The following is an 18954-nucleotide window of genomic DNA, read 5'->3' on the forward strand; positions in this document are numbered from 1 at the left end:
CAGAATGCCTTAACGCAGCCTTTTTTTTACTCCTTGGTTTGTTAGATTTATTTTAGTCTTTTTTGTTTCCTTATACTTGATTCTAGATTATTTTTGGTGGAGTGAGTTGTAGTTATGAAATAATGTCACATAATACACAGAATGTTTTAAGCAAATTTGTTTATTGTCTGTTAAATTTTCTCTACATCTTATTATTTTACATCAAAAGAAGGGGGGTGAAATGATAGCAAAACATTGTAAATTTATTTTAAGTATAAAGTTTGTCTCACATCCAGTGCGGTAATGTGAAAAGTTAAAATTGGTTTCACATTAGTTCAGAAATAGTAGCAAACCTAGACAAACAAACTGTGTCATCCGACCCAGTAAACCACACTTCCTGAGGTGGCTGTGGAACTAGCACATGGTTTAATTTTTCATGATGGCAATCTCTTTCTCTCCGTTTTTCTGGCCTTATTTAAAGTGCTCTAATTAATCAGCCTTAAATAGATGGACAGACCTACATTGCTAAAATTCCTCATACAGAATTAATGCACAGATGGCAATGTAGGCTGCCTATATATGTCTGCATGGACAAGGACCAAATGGATCTTTGAGTACAAGAACGATTAATTTGTGATTATTAATATGAAAATAATAATTAGTGCAGCTTTAAGATAAACCTATACTGTAATAATTTAAAATAATCCAAAAAAATAACTTACCACAAGACAGAGACAAATAGTCACGTTTCACCAAAAAATTGTCTTTATTTGTGCAAGAATGAATTTCAGCAATGCTTAAGAATACAGCACACAATAAGATTTCACATAAACAATTTCTAATAAGAATCCTTTTTTGGTTTTAATTTTTAATTAATACTAAGCTTTGACAGTGACCAGCATTTACAGTATGAGCAAAATATTACGTGTATGAGTGAATATAACACGATTTTACAAAGGTCAGTTAAAGCTGTGAAAGGAAATTACCATATTATCTCACAGTGAAACTAGATGTCTTGCCATAGATTAATGAGGAAGAAAAATCAAAGACTAATTACGTTCTTTATGTCATTTGGTGTCATTAATCAAGTTTAGCTACACAAAAATCCTTCCAGCTCATACAGAAAAATATGTATAACAATTAATAACATAATACTGTATGTCACCTTGTAATATAGGGTGATTTAATGAATAGGATGTCATCCAGAACCAGTGTGATGTAAGTTGGTGTAACAATTGGTGGTGTTTACCATCAGACGGCTCAGGTTCTGACCTAGGTATACAGCAAGAGAAACTAAAAGAACAGCATGGGTCTCCATGCACCATCATGTGAAAATGCCAGAGCCAGTAAAACATCTGCAAGAAAACTGCCTGAAGCCCATCTGTGGCACTGCAGGGTAAAACAGGCTATGCTAAACTTGTTCTATCATTTTGCAATGCTGTGCTTCCTATACAGTAAATTCAGCAGGATACCTACATTTTGTGGACCAACATCAATAGTATACCTGAACCCGCCCCCATGTAGAAACTGGAAGCAATCACGTGATTATGTGAACACATTGTCACAAAAAATATTACTATGTCGACCTGTGTTTAATCAAATTGCCACAAATGCACACTAATAAAACCTACTGCAATAGTAATTTAGCACAGGGGAACTGCAGTGTAATTGACTGTTGACTGTTCATGTTTTGAAACTGCTAACTGGGGAATGTCTAATGAAAGTGACAAAGTAAAAAGATAAAAATAAATTGGAGGAAAGTCATTTTAAGCCTATATCGCTTATAAACTCAGCCCCAAAACACTCACTCTATTCATTCTGATAGTCAAAAAATGCAGCTTCAAAAATAAAGCAATGCTAATAAACTTAATTCCTTTGTGGATGTGCTTATAGATCCGTGCTCAAAAGCATCAGAAATAAGCTCAAAAAAGCTCAACTCTATGCCAGAACCTTCACTCTCAACATAAATACACAATTAGTTGACCATGACTAAACCTCCTTGAGAGCTGATTTGCCAGTCAAGCTATTACTGTCCACATTAATTTCATAATGACATCAGTTTAATCTTATTGTGTAGCAGAAAATGTTTTGTTAATTTTTTTTAACATTCCCTTCGTCACGTTCATAGAGTAACTAATGTTATACTACTATAAATTCCTCTAAAGAAGGTACATATATGATGTTTAATATCAGTACCACCATTTATTTTGCGACATACAGTAAGCAGCAACAAGACCACTGCTGGGATGACTGCTTCACCAGCCTCCACAGTGCAGTCCCTTTATATTTATCACGAGATTTGCTCAAATAAAAGAGGAGTATATATAGGATTAAAAGGGTCATGGGGGACATTTATTTAGAGCAGGGTGTCCAAACATTTTTCACAAAGGTCCATATGTGGTAAAATGCACAGCCGGTACGTGTTGCCTCACCTAGTTTCTTTAAGTAAACTAAATCAATTAGCCTACAACACAGCAACATTTTTTTAGAAAAATAAGGTTGGCAGCTGCCTCTCATGGAAGCAATGAGAAAATTCTGTGATGTGAGATGTAATCACAAACACAAGACTGACCTTTGGAAACGCAGATCTGATTTCGGACAGTGTCGGGAACTGTGTGACATTAAAAGTGGGCAACTGTGGCTCAAATAGTCAAAGAGTCAAACTTTTCATTTGTGCTTAAAGCTGCGTTATGAATTGGTCTTTGCCTTATAGGTTTGTGTTAAGGTCAGCGTTCAGTAAGATCAACTAAAAACGTCAGGTCTGCCAACCAGAGAGGACCACTCAGCTAATGAAGAGGTCTGTCCTTTTCCTTTGAAAACTTGTCGACCTCTGATCTAAGTGGATAAAACCTCTGAAACGTGGAGCCGTGACTTAGCCAGCGCACTTCTGAATGGTAGAGCAGGGCCCCGTATTAAGCATCCACATCATTTAGGAAGTTTGAATTTCTTTGTGGTGGAGTGCTCATTTCACCAAAAAAATGCAATATCGGCAGGTTTCATGTGCGGGCCATATTCTGGTATATTTTTGAAATTTGCTGCAGGCCAATTAAAATGGATGCAGTTGGCCTACGTGCCATAGTTTGGACATCCCTGATTTAGAGAAACATTTAAAAGACCACTAGTACAAGCCAAAGGTTATCAATAATCTCAGCCATGGTCTCATTATTTATATGAATTATAACAATCTACCTGATAATGTGTCAATGTTTAAAAAAGGTACACAGAAAACCTATAAATAAAACTGCATTTAATATTATTACATGACTGTATAAAAATTAAGCCATCATTTTAAACATCACTCAGGCAACACATTCCACATAATAAACAGAATATAGAATGAATTTGTAAGCATATTGCTCAGTTGTTACATTCACATTTTTGAAATTGATAAATAAAACATTTAAATGCAATGTTACTACTAAATCCCTCTATCATTTGCTCTTCATTGCACACACACACACACACACACTGATTTGCTCTATAATTATCTCAAAGTTCAAAATATATCATTGACACATACTTTGTAAACTTGACTGCAATTATAAAATACACTGCACACTGTTTCACTTTTGTGGGTTTTTAAAAGTAAGTTTAGTACATACATTGTTATGTATGCCCTGAGTCACATTTACATGATTAAATAAAAGCAGCATAATAAAGCAGCCTAAAAGTAATTATGGTGTCCAACTGTAATTATTTTCTATATTATAGTAACTGAATTTAGCTATTGCAATAATATATAATATAAAATGCATGTGGTCTAGTCAAATTAGTATACTGGAAATGATATTGGAACTTCTCTTTAGTGGTGTGTATTTTGATGGTACATTCATATGAATAAAAATTAACAATAGTCTTCACACTGTTTCTATCTTACACAAGTGTTCTGTAGGTGAAAAACAATTCCATAATCTTAGCCTGTAGGTTTCTGATTTGCCTAAGTCTTACTGTCTCACACTGTCTCTATGAAAACATAGAACATTGTTTTATGTGTAAGCAATGCAAAAATTACCTAATTTTTATGGAGCCTTTATTTAAGGTCATAAAAAGGCAATGGCAGCAGCCAGATGCAGATGCAAATTGATATGCAAGAAATCTGTAGTTTAATCAGTATCTCCAATTCGGGGATGATTATCTACCTTTGTGCAACCAACTCAGCTCCAGCCAATGCGTGCAGCCAAACAGTCAAAAAATTATCTTTGCACATTACCCAGAAGATGATGATGATGATGATGATGAAGATGAAGGGGAGGGTGTGTGGGACTTGACTCCTCCCAGTTCCATGACCTTTACCAAAGATGATGATGTCACCTCCTTGTCTTTCCCCTTCCTGCTTCCTGTGCAGACTGACCTTTGGGCTGGTTTAAACTGCCATGTCACCTTCTTTGTTGAAGACTGTTCGCCTATTGTTGCAGCCTTTACTGGTGTACTGACAGGCTGAATTGTAAAGGGACTGCCTGATGTGGCTGCCTTGCTGGTGGCAACCCCAGTGGCCTTCCTTGCTTTTCCACTGTTGTTTTGGGCCTGCTCTGTAAAGAGCTCGCTCAGTACTTCGGGTTCAGTGGTCTCTCCAAACAAATCCCACTCGGGTTCAGAATGGAGCCGTTTGGATCGTACAGCACCAGAAGATTTGTTACCAGCAGCCGAGATTTTGGAAAAGTGGCTGGGATCAGAATCAGATAAATCTGAGTCCCAGTCACTGTCCCCTGCTACTGAGCCACAACCCAGTACTGACAAATCAACAGGGCCAGACCCTGAACTCTCTGAATCTGACTCCCTGGAAAAACACAACAGACAGAAACAAAATAACATTATAGCAACAGCATAACTTAGTACTCGTGACCAAACTGAAGCCTGGCATTTCATTTCATTTCATTTCATTTCATTTCATTTCATTTCATTTCATTTCATTTCATTTCATTTCATTTCAATTCAATTCAATTCAATTCAATTCAATTCAATTCAATTCAATTCAATTCACAAAAAGTGCCAGCAGGGCCTAGTTATCTCAAGGCACTTTACAGGATAAGGTTTATGACCTTACAGAACTGAAATCCCACATACAGCAAGTTTTAAATTATAATTAATTGCAATTTGACAGCAACCGTGCAGAGGAAAACCTCCCTCTCTAACAAGGAAAAGACCTCCAGCAGAACCAGGCTGAATGTGGACGGCCATCTACCTCGACCGGTTGGGGTGAGGGGATAGAAGAGAGAAAGCAAGCAACAACAGAGCACAGGCAGGATGGTATGACCAGGGACTGGGTAAAGGCAGGATGGTTGGATCCACAGCTGCCCATCACAGAAATAAAGCTCTTATATAGAAGAAAGTAGAAGAGCTCAATGTTTAAATAAAGTACCCCAGAATGTCTATGTCTATGTCTACTGCAGCTTAACTAAGAGATGGTTCCTGTTGACTAATAGGATGCCCAGACTTTCCTTTCCCCCCTAAGAAATCCCACAGGGACACAGATTGACTGCCAGGGTGTAAATGACATCCTAACTCAGGTGTTAGCACCTGCTTTAGTTACATAAACAGGGCCATGGCACACTAGGGGGGGTCACGCTGAGCCACTTCAACAAAACCTGTGTAAACCTTTGCCATCTTAGGAAGACATCTACACATGAGTTTTTTCCTTTATTGATAAAAATGAAAAAAAAAACATTTGCAAATAATAAAAGGCATGTGAAACAAACAACGAAACTGAATCTGTGAGGAAAACGGAAAAAACCCTGGAAGTAGCGGATGAATACGCTGGTGTATTGATAAAACACACATGCAAATAATAATACACATTGAGTGAGTACATTTCAATCACTCACAATCCTGGTGAGTCTTGGCACAGTCTCACATTCACAGGCCTGATGAATTGTGGAACACATAGCCATTTCTCTCGAAGTGCATGTAAATGTACGTGGAGCCATAGAGCCAGTCATACAGCTTGTCAAAGACGGTGGAATGGCCCACTTTTGTGTTCTGGCCGTATCTGTAAAAATTACTGCTTTTTTCTCTGTAAAAAACAAACATGAAATAGTCTCTAAAAGTCCCTGAAACAAAATGTTTCTGTGATAGAATTGATGGCACACCTGCTTGTATTCAATGCATGTAAATGTATGTTTTCAGCCACAGAGCCAGTCAAACAGCAGCTCGGTGGAATGACCCACATTTATGTTCTCACCTTTTATTGTTATTTACAAATGTGAAAGACATTTTGTGCTGCTTGTCAATCTTAAAGACCAGGTACGTTTTTATTTATTTTGTTTTTTTTAACAATAGTTTTTACAGATAAAGTCATGACTCAAGTGTGGCCCATTTCCCCATATGTGGGTGGGAAAACCAGAAGGTCTCAGGTTCAAGCCCACCATAGCACTATACCAAGTGTGTCCCGCAGTTTTACCCATACTTTGAGGATTCCAAACCCCCTTTCGTGGAGACATAAAAACAAGTACCCGCATTCAGTTACATTTAACAATGTTGGTGCTTCCAACAACAACCAGGCCTGTGGCAGGTTTGATGAACACAGGTTCACACAGGTTTTGTTGAAGTGGCTCTGTGTGCTCCCCCCTGTGGTGCGTCAGTAACGGCCCTATTTACATAACAAAATCAGCTTTCTACAGGATTTCAGCTACAGCAAGCTGGTCGATCGACTTTGCTGTAGGCATTCTGCCAAAAAAGCCAGTGGACTTTTCTGCGGGACTGCTAGTGCTAACAATAATTACCAGTGACTTGAACCATTTCTAACTATAAGCTTTATCAAAAAGGAAGGTTGATCTTAAAGGTGTGTTAGCTTTTCGAACCTGAACAGGGAGCTGAAAAGGAGCTTGCTAAAGGCACTGCCTCCCATTCTACATTTGAAGACTCTAGGAACCCCAAGTAGACCAGCGATCTGAGAAAGAAGCATTCTATTGGGAGTATAAGGCACTATGAGGTCTTTACGATAAGAAGGAGCTTTATTATTAAGTGCTTTGTAGGTGAGTAGGAGAATTTTTCTATCCTACATTTTACAGGCAACCAGTGCAGAGAATCTAACATAGGAGAAATGTGATCTCTCTTTCCCGCTAGAACTCTGGCTGCAGCATTTTGAATTAGCTGTAGGCTTTTTAAGGAGCTGTTAGGACATCCTATGAGTAAGGAGTAATACTGGTCCAGCCTAGGGGTAACAAATGCTTGGATCAGTTTCTCGAGAGGATGCTTCTAATTTTAGCTATATTTCTAAGATCAAAGTATTCATAGGAAAGTAGGTTCTGGAGATTTGCTTAATATATGATGTGAAAGAGAGATCCTGGTCAAAGATGACACCAAGGTTCCTCACAGTGCAATCTGAAGTTAATTTTATGTCATCCAAGGTAACTACATTGAACAAAAATATAAACACAACATTTTTGTTTTTGTTATTTTGTTTGTTATGAGATGAACTCAAAGATCTGAAACACTTTCTACATACACAAAATAACTAAAATAAAATAATTTCTGTCAATCTGTGACAGTCAGCACCTCTTCTTTGTCGAGATAATATATTCCACCTTACAGGTGTGCCATATGATGCTGATTAGACAGCATGATTATTGCACATGTGCTTTAGACTGGCCACAATATAAGACCACCCTGAAACTTACAGATTTGTTTTGTTGGGGGGTCTGGTGACTCAGAAAAGCTAGTATAAAAAAAGTTAGTATCTGGTGTGACCAGATGTTTGTGCATAACATATGCCTGCTCATATTATAACCTCACCATGGGCCAATCAAATCCACAACATTGACATCCGAAAACCGCTCACCAACATAGAGAAATGGTTAGTTTCTGTATGTAGAAAATGTTTGAGTTCATCTTATAACAAATGGGAGCAAAAACAAGTGTTTTTATAGCTGAGGTGCAGGCTGTTCATTTCTACCAGAAACATAAATAGATTACACCAAACCAATTTCATTACGAAGTATCTGCGTGGTCAAATGTGGCAAGTATTAAGTGCAATGGTTGTTGTGACTCGGCTTCCACGCCACCAGGGGCAGTCTGGTTTCACCCTTTTGGTTTTGTGTCATTGTTTCCTGTCTTGTGTTTCCTGTATTAGTTTGATTGGGTTCACCTGTCTTGTCTGGTATTTAAGGTCTCAGTTTGTGCACAGTCTTTGTTGGTGCATTACTCGTTACTTGTTACTAGTCACATTCTGTGTTACTGGTTACTGTGCCATCGTGCTCTGTCCAGGTTTGTGTGTTTGTTTGCTGATTATGTTAGATACTGTTGTTTACATGTTTTGTGTTTTAGGATAGTAATTTAGTTTCCTGCTCTGCAGTGATCTTTAGTTTACCTGTGAGTTTTGTGTTAGTTTGCATTTGTTTTCTGGCTTACCCTGCATACGCAGCATCCTTAGTTCGTGTTGTCCTCTGTCTGCATGTTTAATATATTAAATCATTATTTGTCAGTCCTGTCTATGGGTCGTGCATTTGGGTCCTACCTCCAGTTTGTAGGTCATTGTAGTCTGTCTCCCCGCTCTAGGAGCGTGGTTTAGAATACCTTTCACCTCAGTTCGACCCTCGTTTTAACCGTTCAGTCTAGTTTGACCCTCGCCTGTAACAATGGTTTCCTATTAAATAAATATAGTTGCAATAAAATCAACACATAACTACTCATTTCACATTCACAGTCCTCTGATAGCCCAGTGGTTATGATGAGTGATTGTTGTTTTGGCTGCTTGAGTTTGATCCCTCACCTTTGCTACATTTATGCAAGTTTAATTTTTTTTTGAAAAGCATAGTTTATGTCTTAGTTATTTTCTGATGCAAAGTTATAAACACTATGTCTATTTTTGCATTTTTGCAAATACATTCTTGTTTTGCTGCTCTTACAGCTCTACAACAGCTCTCTTACAGCTGCTGTAATGCTTGTTTTACAGTTGCTGTAATGGTCAAGCTCGACAAAAGTGAGCTTTCTCTTTAAATTCAAACACTGAAAAATCAACTTGTGACTAGTTCTCATATTTAAGTTTTTAGTTTGTGATGTAACACTGTTTGATACTATATACATAGTTTATTGTATGGCATAGTTACAGTATGTTTGGTTGGGAGTTACATTACAATGGTGGCTTCTGTTTATTATATTCAAATGAGTAATGCATGAGAAACCATGTTCTACTGTCTTTTATAACCTTTATTAGTTTGGTTAAGCTGCCGTTGTGTCATGGACTCAGTCACTGCACCACTGTTCATGTCATTTCCGGTTTTATGTTCTCGTCACTTCCTGCCTCAGTCATTATTAGTTGCTGCCAGCTTTACTTCCTGTTCCAGACTACACACCTGTTTCCCATCTAGACATCAGTAGCCACTACTTAAGCACCACCTCTCACCCCAGCCGGTTGCCAGATTGTCTACGAGCATTAGCCAGCAATCCAACGTTTTTGTATCTATGTTCTTGAAACCCGTGAATGACCCTGCTTCTCCTGACCTTGACTCTTGCTTTGCCTACGATCCTGCCCTGCCGTGAGTTGACCCTAGCCTGTCTTGTGACTACTGCTTCTAACCCTGCCTGTACTGTACCTGCCTACTCTGTGTATCGACCTTTGCCTGCCTGACCACGAGAACTAGTAAACTGCATTACCACCCAGTCTTGTCTCCGCTGTTGCATGTGGGTCCGCTACCTTGAGCGCCGTGACAGTACAATCTGGCCAAACATGGACCCAGCCAGCGCCGAGACCATCCGGACCGAGCTCCGAGCCCAGGCGGAACGAATCCGCAAGCAAGAGGAACAAACCGGAGTGCTGCTCCAGGAGTTAACTCAGCACGCGGCACGACAAGAGGCGCAGGTAAATGCGTATGGGGAACAGCTGAAGCTACTTACCCAGCAACTCGCCGCGGGGCTGACGCCGTCGCCCGCTCCAACTGCGTCCGCCGCTCCGGCTCCGCGTCCTCCTGCACCGAATGTTCATCTGGGAGCTCCAGCGCGCTTCTCCGGAGACTCAGGTGACTGTCGAGCGTTTATCACGCAATGTGAGATCCAGTTCGAGCTGCACGCGCCGAATTTCCCCACCGAGCGAGCCAAGGTGGCGTACGCCGTCTCCCACTTGTCGGGCAGAGCAGAGCTGTGGGCAACGGCCGAATGGCAGAATAACTCCGCCTGCCTGAGCACTTTCGTTGCCTTTTCCCAAGCGCTGAAGCGCATATTTCAGGAGATAACGCTGGGGCACGAAGTGGCCCAGAGATTAACGAGTCTCCGTCAGGGCGATCAATCCGCGGCGGCTTACACCATTGAGTTCCGCACACTAGCTGCGGAGGCGGGGTGGGATTCCACCGCTTGTGATCGACGTTTTCCTAGCAGGATTGGCGCGGCGGGTCAAGAACAGCCTGGCGGCCACCGAGCTTCCATCCGAGTTGGATGAGGTCGTCGCGCTCGCCATCAAGGTGGATCGCCGGTTGTGGAGCAGTGACCGTGAACGCAGGGAGGAGGAGCGGGCCACGCCCCCCCGCAATCCTCGACCGCCGTCTTGCAATGCGGCAGCCCCACCCAACCTGCCCCGGGATTGGTGGAGCCCACAGAAGCGGTTGCGTCAGGATCCGCCGTCGAGTCCATGGAGGTGGGGCGGATTCGGCTGCCCAAAGCCGAGAAGAGCCGCAGACGGGCACTCGGGTTGTGTTTGTATTGCGGCCAGCCTGGTCATATCGCAGTATCTTGTCCAGTAAAAGCCCCCGCTCACCACTAGTCCGGAGGATAGTGGTGAGCCAGTCATCTATGTGTCATGCCTCCGCCCGCCCCATGCCCACTGTCACCTTATCCGCGGAATCTCAGTCTGTCCAGCAAGCAGTTCTGGTGGACTCAGGTGCTGACACCAGTCTCATGGATTCCAGCCTTGTGAGAAGGCTAGGCGTTAGCACTGTTCCCCTACCCGCCTCAATGGAGGCAACAGCCTTGGATGGACACCGCTTGTGGAAGGTAACTCACCGCACCGGCCCTGTAACGTTGACATTTGCTGATAACCACTCCGAGCAGATTCACTTCCACGTAGTCGAGTCCTCCTATCACCCAGTCGTTCTTGGTTACACCTGGCTTCGCCGATACAACCCCCGTCTCGACTGGAGGACCGGAGAGGTGGTGGAGTGGGGTTCCAGCTGCCGCGATTCGTGTTTCGGGGCAGGGCCCGAGACCACGGCGGAACCATCCCCGGAGCCCATCATGGAGGAGACCGATCTGTCTGAGGTACCGGCCTGCTATCATGACCTCCGAGCCGTCTTTAGCAAGGTCAGAGCCACCAGCCTGCCGCCGCACCGGGCACACGACTGTGCAATCAATCTTTGCCCCGGAACCACTCCACCCAAGAGCCGACTGTACCAGCTCTCCGCTCCAGAACGCCAAGCCATGACGGAGTACATCAACCAGGCCCTGGCCGCTGGCCTCATCCGTCCGTCCTCCTCGCCGGCGGGGGCCGGGTTCTTCTTTGTGGGGAAGAAAGACGGGTCCCTGCGACCTTGCATTGATTACCGGGGGCTCAACGCCATCACCGTTCGGGACTCCTACCCCTTACCCTTGCTCTCGTCCGCTTTCGAGCTCCTAGCCGACGCCAAGGTCTTCACCAAGCTTGACCTGAGAAATGCTTACCACCTAGTTCGCATCTGAGAGGGGGATGAATGGAAGACAGCTTTTAATACCCCCACCGGACACTATGAATATCTAGTCATGCCATTTGGACTCACCAACGCGCCGGCCGTCTTCCAGGCTCTGGTGAACGATGTGCTAAGTTCTATGATTAATGTGTTTGTTTTCGTCTATTTAGACGACATCCTGGTCTTCTCTCGGAAAGAAGAAGAACATCGTGATCATGTCCGTCAGATCCTGAGGAAGCTGGAGCACCGGTTGTACGTCAAAGCAGAAAAATGCGAGTTCCATGTCTCCACCATCTCATTCCTAGGCTTCGTGATTTCCCCGGAGGGCATACAGATGGACCCTGCCAAGACCCAGGCTGTGACGGAGTGGCCCGTACCCCAGTCTCGTCGGGACGTCCAACGGTTCCTGGGGTTTGCAAATTTCTATAGGCGGTTTATCTTCCCCTCTTCATGCTCTCACCTCCCCCAGGACAGCCTTCCAGTGGATCCCAGAAGCCAACCAGGCGTTTCTCCAGCTCAAGGCCAGTTTCACATCGGCTGGTGGAGGTGGATGCGTCTGACTCCGGCGTGGGTGCGGTATTATCCCAGCTTGATCCCGAAGTTGAGCGACTGCATCCATGTGCCTTCTTGTCCCGCAAACTCTCCCCTGCAGAACGCAAATACGGCATTGGTAACCGGGAACTACTCGCGGTCAAGGTGGCTCTGGAGGAGTGGCGTCACTGGCTCGAGGGCGCCGAGCAGCCGTTCCTGGTGTTCACCGACCATAAGAACCTAGAGTACATCAATACCGCTAAGCGTCTGAACTCCCGCCAAGCCCGTTGGTCCTTGTTCTTCTCTCGATTCAATTTCCACCTCTCCTACCGCCCAGGGTCAAAGAACACCAAGCCGGATGCCCTATCCCGAGTCCACGAGTCAGGGGAGGAGGTGGAGACGCCATCAACTATCCTGCCCGCATCTTGCCTAGTAGGGGCGGTCACCTGGTCTCACCTGGTATCTATGTTCTTGAAACCCGTGAATGACCCTGCTTCTCCTGACCTTGACTCTTGCTTTGCCTACGATCCTGCCCTACCGTGAGTTGACCCTAGCCTGTCTTGTGACTACTGCTTCTAACCCTGCCTGTACTGTACCTGCCTACTCTGTGTATCGACCTTTACCTGCCTGACCACCCAGTCTTGTCTCCGCTGTTGCATGTGGGTCCGCTACCTTGAGCGCCGTGACACGTTGCACCAGTCTGGTAAATTCTGATTTTGAATTTAAAATAAAGTAGAACAAAAATACATTTGTTTTGAATGTATTTCGATTTTTATGATTTCAGTGGTCAGGTTTATTTAATTTAATTTGAAATTAGTGATAAAATGTTGCTTTGACTTAGCTTAAGATAATAAGTGAAGCCAGTGACTTATAAGTGTTTTTGGTTAAATCAATAAGTTAATTATTGCACTGAGTGTAAAGTTTTAAATAAAGTAGTCTAGCAGATAAGTTGATGCTAATAAAGATTTTAAGTTAACTTAATGTAGTGTATTTACTCAAAATAGACATCTGATTTGACCAAATATGCTTGGGGGCTCACTGACTCAGTGTTTCTACAAACAGGTGGGTAAAACTAAATAAGAGAAAGAAACTAAAACAAATAGATTGCTGTATTCTGACTGTAGATGACTTGCGCTTAATAATTAATAATCATGAGTAATTAAATATGAAGTATCTACTGCAGTCCATAGATGTTATTCAAGGGTTTCTGGTAAAGGTTTATTTGTTTTTCAACTGAACTTTCAGTCAAGGTGAGAATACATTATCATATGAATGTTTGTGGCTCCAGTACACATAGAATCGCGGGCTGAACTCAGTGCAAAGTAAATAAAAGTAAGACCGTACACATGAAAACACAGCAATAGAGATCTGCTTGTTCACGATTTAGTAGAAAAATGGCTCAGATTTATTTGCAACATCTGATTCTCCCACAGGAATAATTAAGTTTCAAAAGCGCTCAGTAGAGCAGAGCTGTCTGTAATGACACGCCCCAGCTTCAGCACATTGAGTTGGCCCACAGAAACACCAGCTGTAACAGAAACTCTGTCTTTCCCTTTACTTTAGAAACTGACATATTTTCTCACACAGCTCAGAAGATATATTAGTCATGTCCAGTGTGTACCCTGCGTCTCACCCGTAGATAGCTGGGATAGGCTCCAGCACCCCCACGGGACTAAGTGGTGGAAAATGGATGGATGGTTAGAAAATTAGAAAAGATTGCCACCACTGAGACATGAAACCGAGACAAAACTATTCAAGTGAAGCAAGTAAACCACTACACTAAGATTTAGGTTGACCAGCACCATCAACCGCATGGGGGAGTGTCTGATGCCTTCCCCCATGGTTACGTATCAACATGTAAACGCTTAATTCCCACCTTGGCTGCACTAGACAAATAGACTGATTCACTTTTATGAATTGCAGCAGAAAAGACTGTCAAAAGCGAACGCACACCTATATCAGCACCATGTCTGTCAGCAGCCTTTTCTCCCACAAATTGAAATCAAATGCTGCATAAGGGAGCGCACACCACCCAGTAAAGCTTGGTCTGTCTATGCATACAGCTTCATATTTTGGTTTTAAACTGACCCATATAATATAATGCTTATAATAAGCAACTAAATTGCTGCTACTCCTCCACCGCAACCTGTACAGTACTTCTAGGAACATTATAGTTGATGGGACTCATTGGAGTTGACTCATTTAAACTATCATATTCATCCTGCGGCAAGCAGGTCTCAGTGAGACTGAACAGTTGTCTGTGATGGTCACTTTTCAGGTCATTTAATAACAGGGATTCATACGAGAGAGATCTGATATTTAATAAACCACACTTTAACTTATTTGTTACTTTGTTTTGTAAAGGAATTGTTTTGATGTTTATTAAATTCTGATAAGTCCCTCCTTTTTGATTTGTTAGTAATGTTATATAGTCGGGGAGAAGACTGTCATGATTTGGGTTTCGTTTCTAGTTGTTTCCTGTCGTCACGCCATGTCCTGTTTTATTTTGTTAACTTCCTGTTCCAGTCAGCTGTCCACTTACCGGTTCTCAGTATCCACACCTGTCAGTAATTATGTAATCACTCTGTGTATTTAGCCACCACCTGTTCCATCGTCCTTTGCCAGATTGTCGAGTTTCTTGAGTGTTCCGAGTTCTTGTGTCTCCTGAGTGTTCCGAGTTTCCCGAGTTTCATTAGTGTCCCGAGTTTCATGAGTTTCGAGTTTCTTCTGTGTCCGAGTTTCCTGAGTTCCCGAGTTCCCTGAGTTTCCTCGTTCCCGTGTTTCGTGTTCCGTGTTCCGTGATCCTCGTGTTTTGTTCCTGTATTGTCTTGACCGTGTATCCTGCCTGATCCTCGTTTGTACCGCCGCCTGTAAAAGAACCTGGACTAACTAACCGACCGTGAGTTTTTGCCGTGACCTCCTGTGTATCAAACCCTGCGTGTATACCGGACTCGAGATTGCCTGCTCCCCTTTGTTCTTATCACTGAATCCTCTTGTGTATGACCTGGACCGTCTGACCTTGCCTTGAGAAATAAACCTGCGTTTAATATCCATCTCGCCTCCGTGCTGTGCATGTGGGTCCGCCGCCTGCTTCGAGTCTGACAAAGACAGTCTCTATATGATATCTACAGATGGAGCACCAAAGACACAATTCCAGGGTATAACCAAAAGGTGGAGCTTTAGTATCTGACCTATAGTTAGTTAGGGTCAAATACCAAGTATAGGCACAGTTCTGAGAACAGGAAATAGATCTGATCATTTCAGTTATACACTGCTAGGGCAGACAGACAACCAGACTGACAGACAATAGTCTGTCTAAACAGTCAAGTAAAAAGTTGAGAAAACTTGAAAAGTTGACTTCATGTCAGAGTTGAATATTGTACTTTTTTTAATCTTAGATAAGCATTGGCAGCTCACGCTGCCATAGCTGCCAAACTACCTTCTGGAGGTTTATCAGTTACTGGGTGTATTAGGTTGGACTTTACAAATGTACCTAATAAGATTCTTAAATTCTCATTCTTTATATTCTGCCATATTCACTTGGATGTAGTGCGTGTCAGTCGGCCTGCTTCAGGAGCTGTTTTAAATAAATAAAAAAAAAGAGTCTTCTAATCAAGTTTAGGTGAACATAACAATAGAGAGCCTCTCACATCCTGATGTGATGTAACCAGATACGTTTGTGATCTACTTAAACAGAAGATTCTTTAGAGATCCACCTCTTCAAAGAGCCTAGTGGTTAAAGCACCCAACGCTGTATTTTTATATTATTTTTATTGTAGAGTACACAAACCTTATGCACTTTCGCTCTACCTGTGGGCCTGGATTACACATTACTGCTTCATACAGCCTGTGGGCTGTATGCTGTGGGTGAATAATAGACTTGATAAATTAATAATAGACTAAAATAATGAACTTGCAGTGAGACTTGGATTTGAAGGGCACTTTTGTCGCAGCTAGCTTGAATACATTTTTAAGAATCTCTTGCCAGGTCACCCCAACTCGACAGACCTCGCTGCAAAACTGTCATTATTCATGTTACTTAGTCACGTTTTCTAGTCATATCCGGTTTTATTTTGTACTACCTTCTGTCTAGCATTCATATCCAGTTACCCAGCTTCACTTCCGTTTCTTGTTAACCTCACCTGTGTTTCATCAGCCATTAATCATTTAGTATTTAAGCACCACCTCTTGCCATAGTTCCCTGCCAGATTGTCTACGTTGATTACTCACTAGCATTCCAGCATTTCTTGTACTCGTGCCTTGTGTTTTGACCTTGCTTCGCCATCGACCCAGCTCTCGCTTTGCCTATGACAATCCAGTGCCGTAAGTTGACCAACCCCTGTACCTTGACCTCGCCTCTGCCTGCTCTTTGTTGGATTCTGATTGCTACCAGCCCGTGTATGACCTTCGCCTGCCTGACCTTGTTAATTAAACTTCTTATCATAACCAAGCCAACGCTGTGCATTTGGGTAACTAGCTTACAATTATTCGGAAGTCTAATTCTGTCTCTTCCGAAGCTACACTTCGGAAGAGAAGCTACACTAGATAACTGTGAAGATAAGCAGTACGTTTAATGAAAAGAGAAGATGCTTGAGTATTACAAGCTTGTTTTGCGACTCTGAGCAGTCACTACCAGATATAAGACAATAATATTTAGAAAAGAGCGGAGAGTAATGCCGTACACACGTAGCAGCAGCAAAACTTTTTTCTGAATTCTCAGCTTTTCCATTAGTGTATTGTGTGAGCTAGAGTGCGTTATGTCACGGCTAATTTTTTCATTTGTTCGTAGTCAAACTTGTCCTCTTTCTAATGATTCTAAGCCAGCAGAGCTTAGTCACACATGCAAGAGTTGCAAAACAAGCTTGAAATACTCATGCATCCTCTCTTTTCATTAAACGTCCTGCTAAACTTCACTGTTATCTAGTGTTTTCTCTGCTAGCTTGGCACCTAGCTTACTTTCCTGCTATGGCTTCCCCCTGTTCCTCTCCCTCTCGTTATGTTCGGTGCTCGGTGTGTCTTATGTTTAGCTTATCCTCTGCTTCCTTTAGTGATGTTAATGGTATCTGTAATAAGTGTACGCTAGTTGCAGGTCTGGAGGCGAGGTTGTTAGACTTAGAGTCTCGGCTTCGCACCTTAAAAAACAGGCTAGCTAGCTAGGCCTTGTTAGCCAGTGTGGAGGCTCCTAGCTTAGGTGCTACCAGTGCCTAAGCAGGCCCCAGGCGGCTGGGTCATGAGTGGGTTATTGCTTGTAAGAAATGTAGCTTTAGACAGGCGGGCACGGTTCACCACCAACTGTTTCACGTTTCAAACAGATTTTCCCCACTCAGTGACACACCCACTGAAAAACCACTCTGATCATTGGTAACTCCATAGTCCGAAAAGTTAGATTAGAAAATCCAGCGCTCATCGTTAAGTGTTTGCCTGGGGCCAGAGCGGGCGACATTGAGACCTATCATAAGCTCCTGTCTAAGGATAAGCGTAAATACGATAAGATCGTAGTACACTTAGGAGCTGACGCCTAGTTACGCCAATCTGAAGTCACTAAAACTAACATTGAGTCAGTGTGTTCGTTTGCCAAAACAATGTCGGACTCCATAGTATAGCCGGCTGTCATCGTTCCACCACTTGTTGTCTGTCTAGGTGGTTCCCTGCAAACGATGTGGGCTTTGTGGCTAATTGGAGCAGTTTTTGGGGAAAACTTGGGCTGATTAGAAGAGACAGCGTCCATCCTACGTTGGACAGAGCCTCTCTTCTCTCTAGTAACATGGCCATGTTGCTTAGCCTCCTTATTCCGTGACAACTCAGAGTGGAGCCCAGGATGCAGAGTCGCAGTCTTACATGCCTCTCTGCATGTACTCTACACCCGCCACCCACTCTTAGTCTTAGTCATCACATAGAGACTGTGTCTGCTCCCGGACCACCTAAACTTTACAGGTCACAAACAAATCAAAGAGAAGTGACTTACTAGAATTTAATAAACTTCAAAAAGGTTCCTCTTACAGAACAAAGTAAAATTAAGTTAATAAAGTGTGGTTTATTAAATATCAAATCTCTCTCATCTAAATCCTTGTTAAGAAATGACTTGATAAGTCATTGAACATCAAATAGATCTGTTCTGTCTCACTGAAACTTGTCTTCAGCAGGATGAATGTGTTATTTTAAATGAGTCGACTCCAGTGAGTCACATAAACTTGCATGTTCCTAGAATAACAGGTGGAGGTGGAGGAGTAGGAGCACTTTATAACTCAGATTTATTAATTACTCCCAAACTATAACTATAACTCATTAAAGCCTCACTTTGAGCCTTTCTCACCCAGACTCCTCCTGCTCCATATTCAAAGTTCTTAACTGAATTCTCTGAATTCTTATCTTTCTCTTGTGTGAGAAAATATGCCAGTTTCTGAAGTAAAGGGAAAGAGTTTTTGTTTGAGCTGGCGTGGGGCTTGACATTAAAGACAACCCTGCTACTTTGAGGGCTTTTATACGTAAATTATTTCTATCAGAAAATGAGATGTTGCAAATGAATCTGAGCCATTTTCCTACCGAATCCAATTTTATGTGTGCTAGAGATTGTTATCCTGCTATTTCATCACATCCCTTCCCCCACGAACAGGCGCATTCATATGATAATGTATACTCCCCTTTTTTGTTTTCTCACCTTGGCTGAAAGTTCAATTAAAAGACACATCAAACCTTTACGAACCCCCTTCAATAACATCTGTTAAGTGCCGTAAATACTTCATTAATTATTTATTATTGGAATAAGTGCAAGTCGTCAACAAGTAGCATCAACTTATCTGCTAGACTACTTCATTTAAAACTTTACATTCAGTGCAATAATTACCTAATTACCATT

The 18954-nt window shown here is 42.4% G+C and overlaps 1 protein-coding gene across 5 annotated transcripts in view; it reads right to left on the reverse strand.

Moving 5' to 3' along the window:
* Window positions 1-721: 721 nt before the first annotated feature.
* Window positions 722-18954, reverse strand: part of LOC114848352 (uncharacterized) — a 103491-nt gene continuing 85258 nt past the window's right edge. For all 5 annotated transcript variants that reach the window (XM_029138777.3, XM_029138775.3, XM_029138779.3 and 2 more), the window contains one exon: window positions 722-4756. In XM_029138777.3, coding sequence (XP_028994610.1) covers window positions 4186-4756 — 571 coding nt within the window. In that variant the 3' untranslated portion in view covers window positions 722-4185. The remainder of the gene's footprint in view (window positions 4757-18954) is intronic.

The sequence above is a fragment of the Betta splendens genome, chromosome 22 (genome assembly GCF_900634795.4).
Source record: "Betta splendens chromosome 22, fBetSpl5.4, whole genome shotgun sequence".
Classification (NCBI taxonomy): domain Eukaryota; kingdom Metazoa; phylum Chordata; class Actinopteri; order Anabantiformes; family Osphronemidae; genus Betta; species Betta splendens.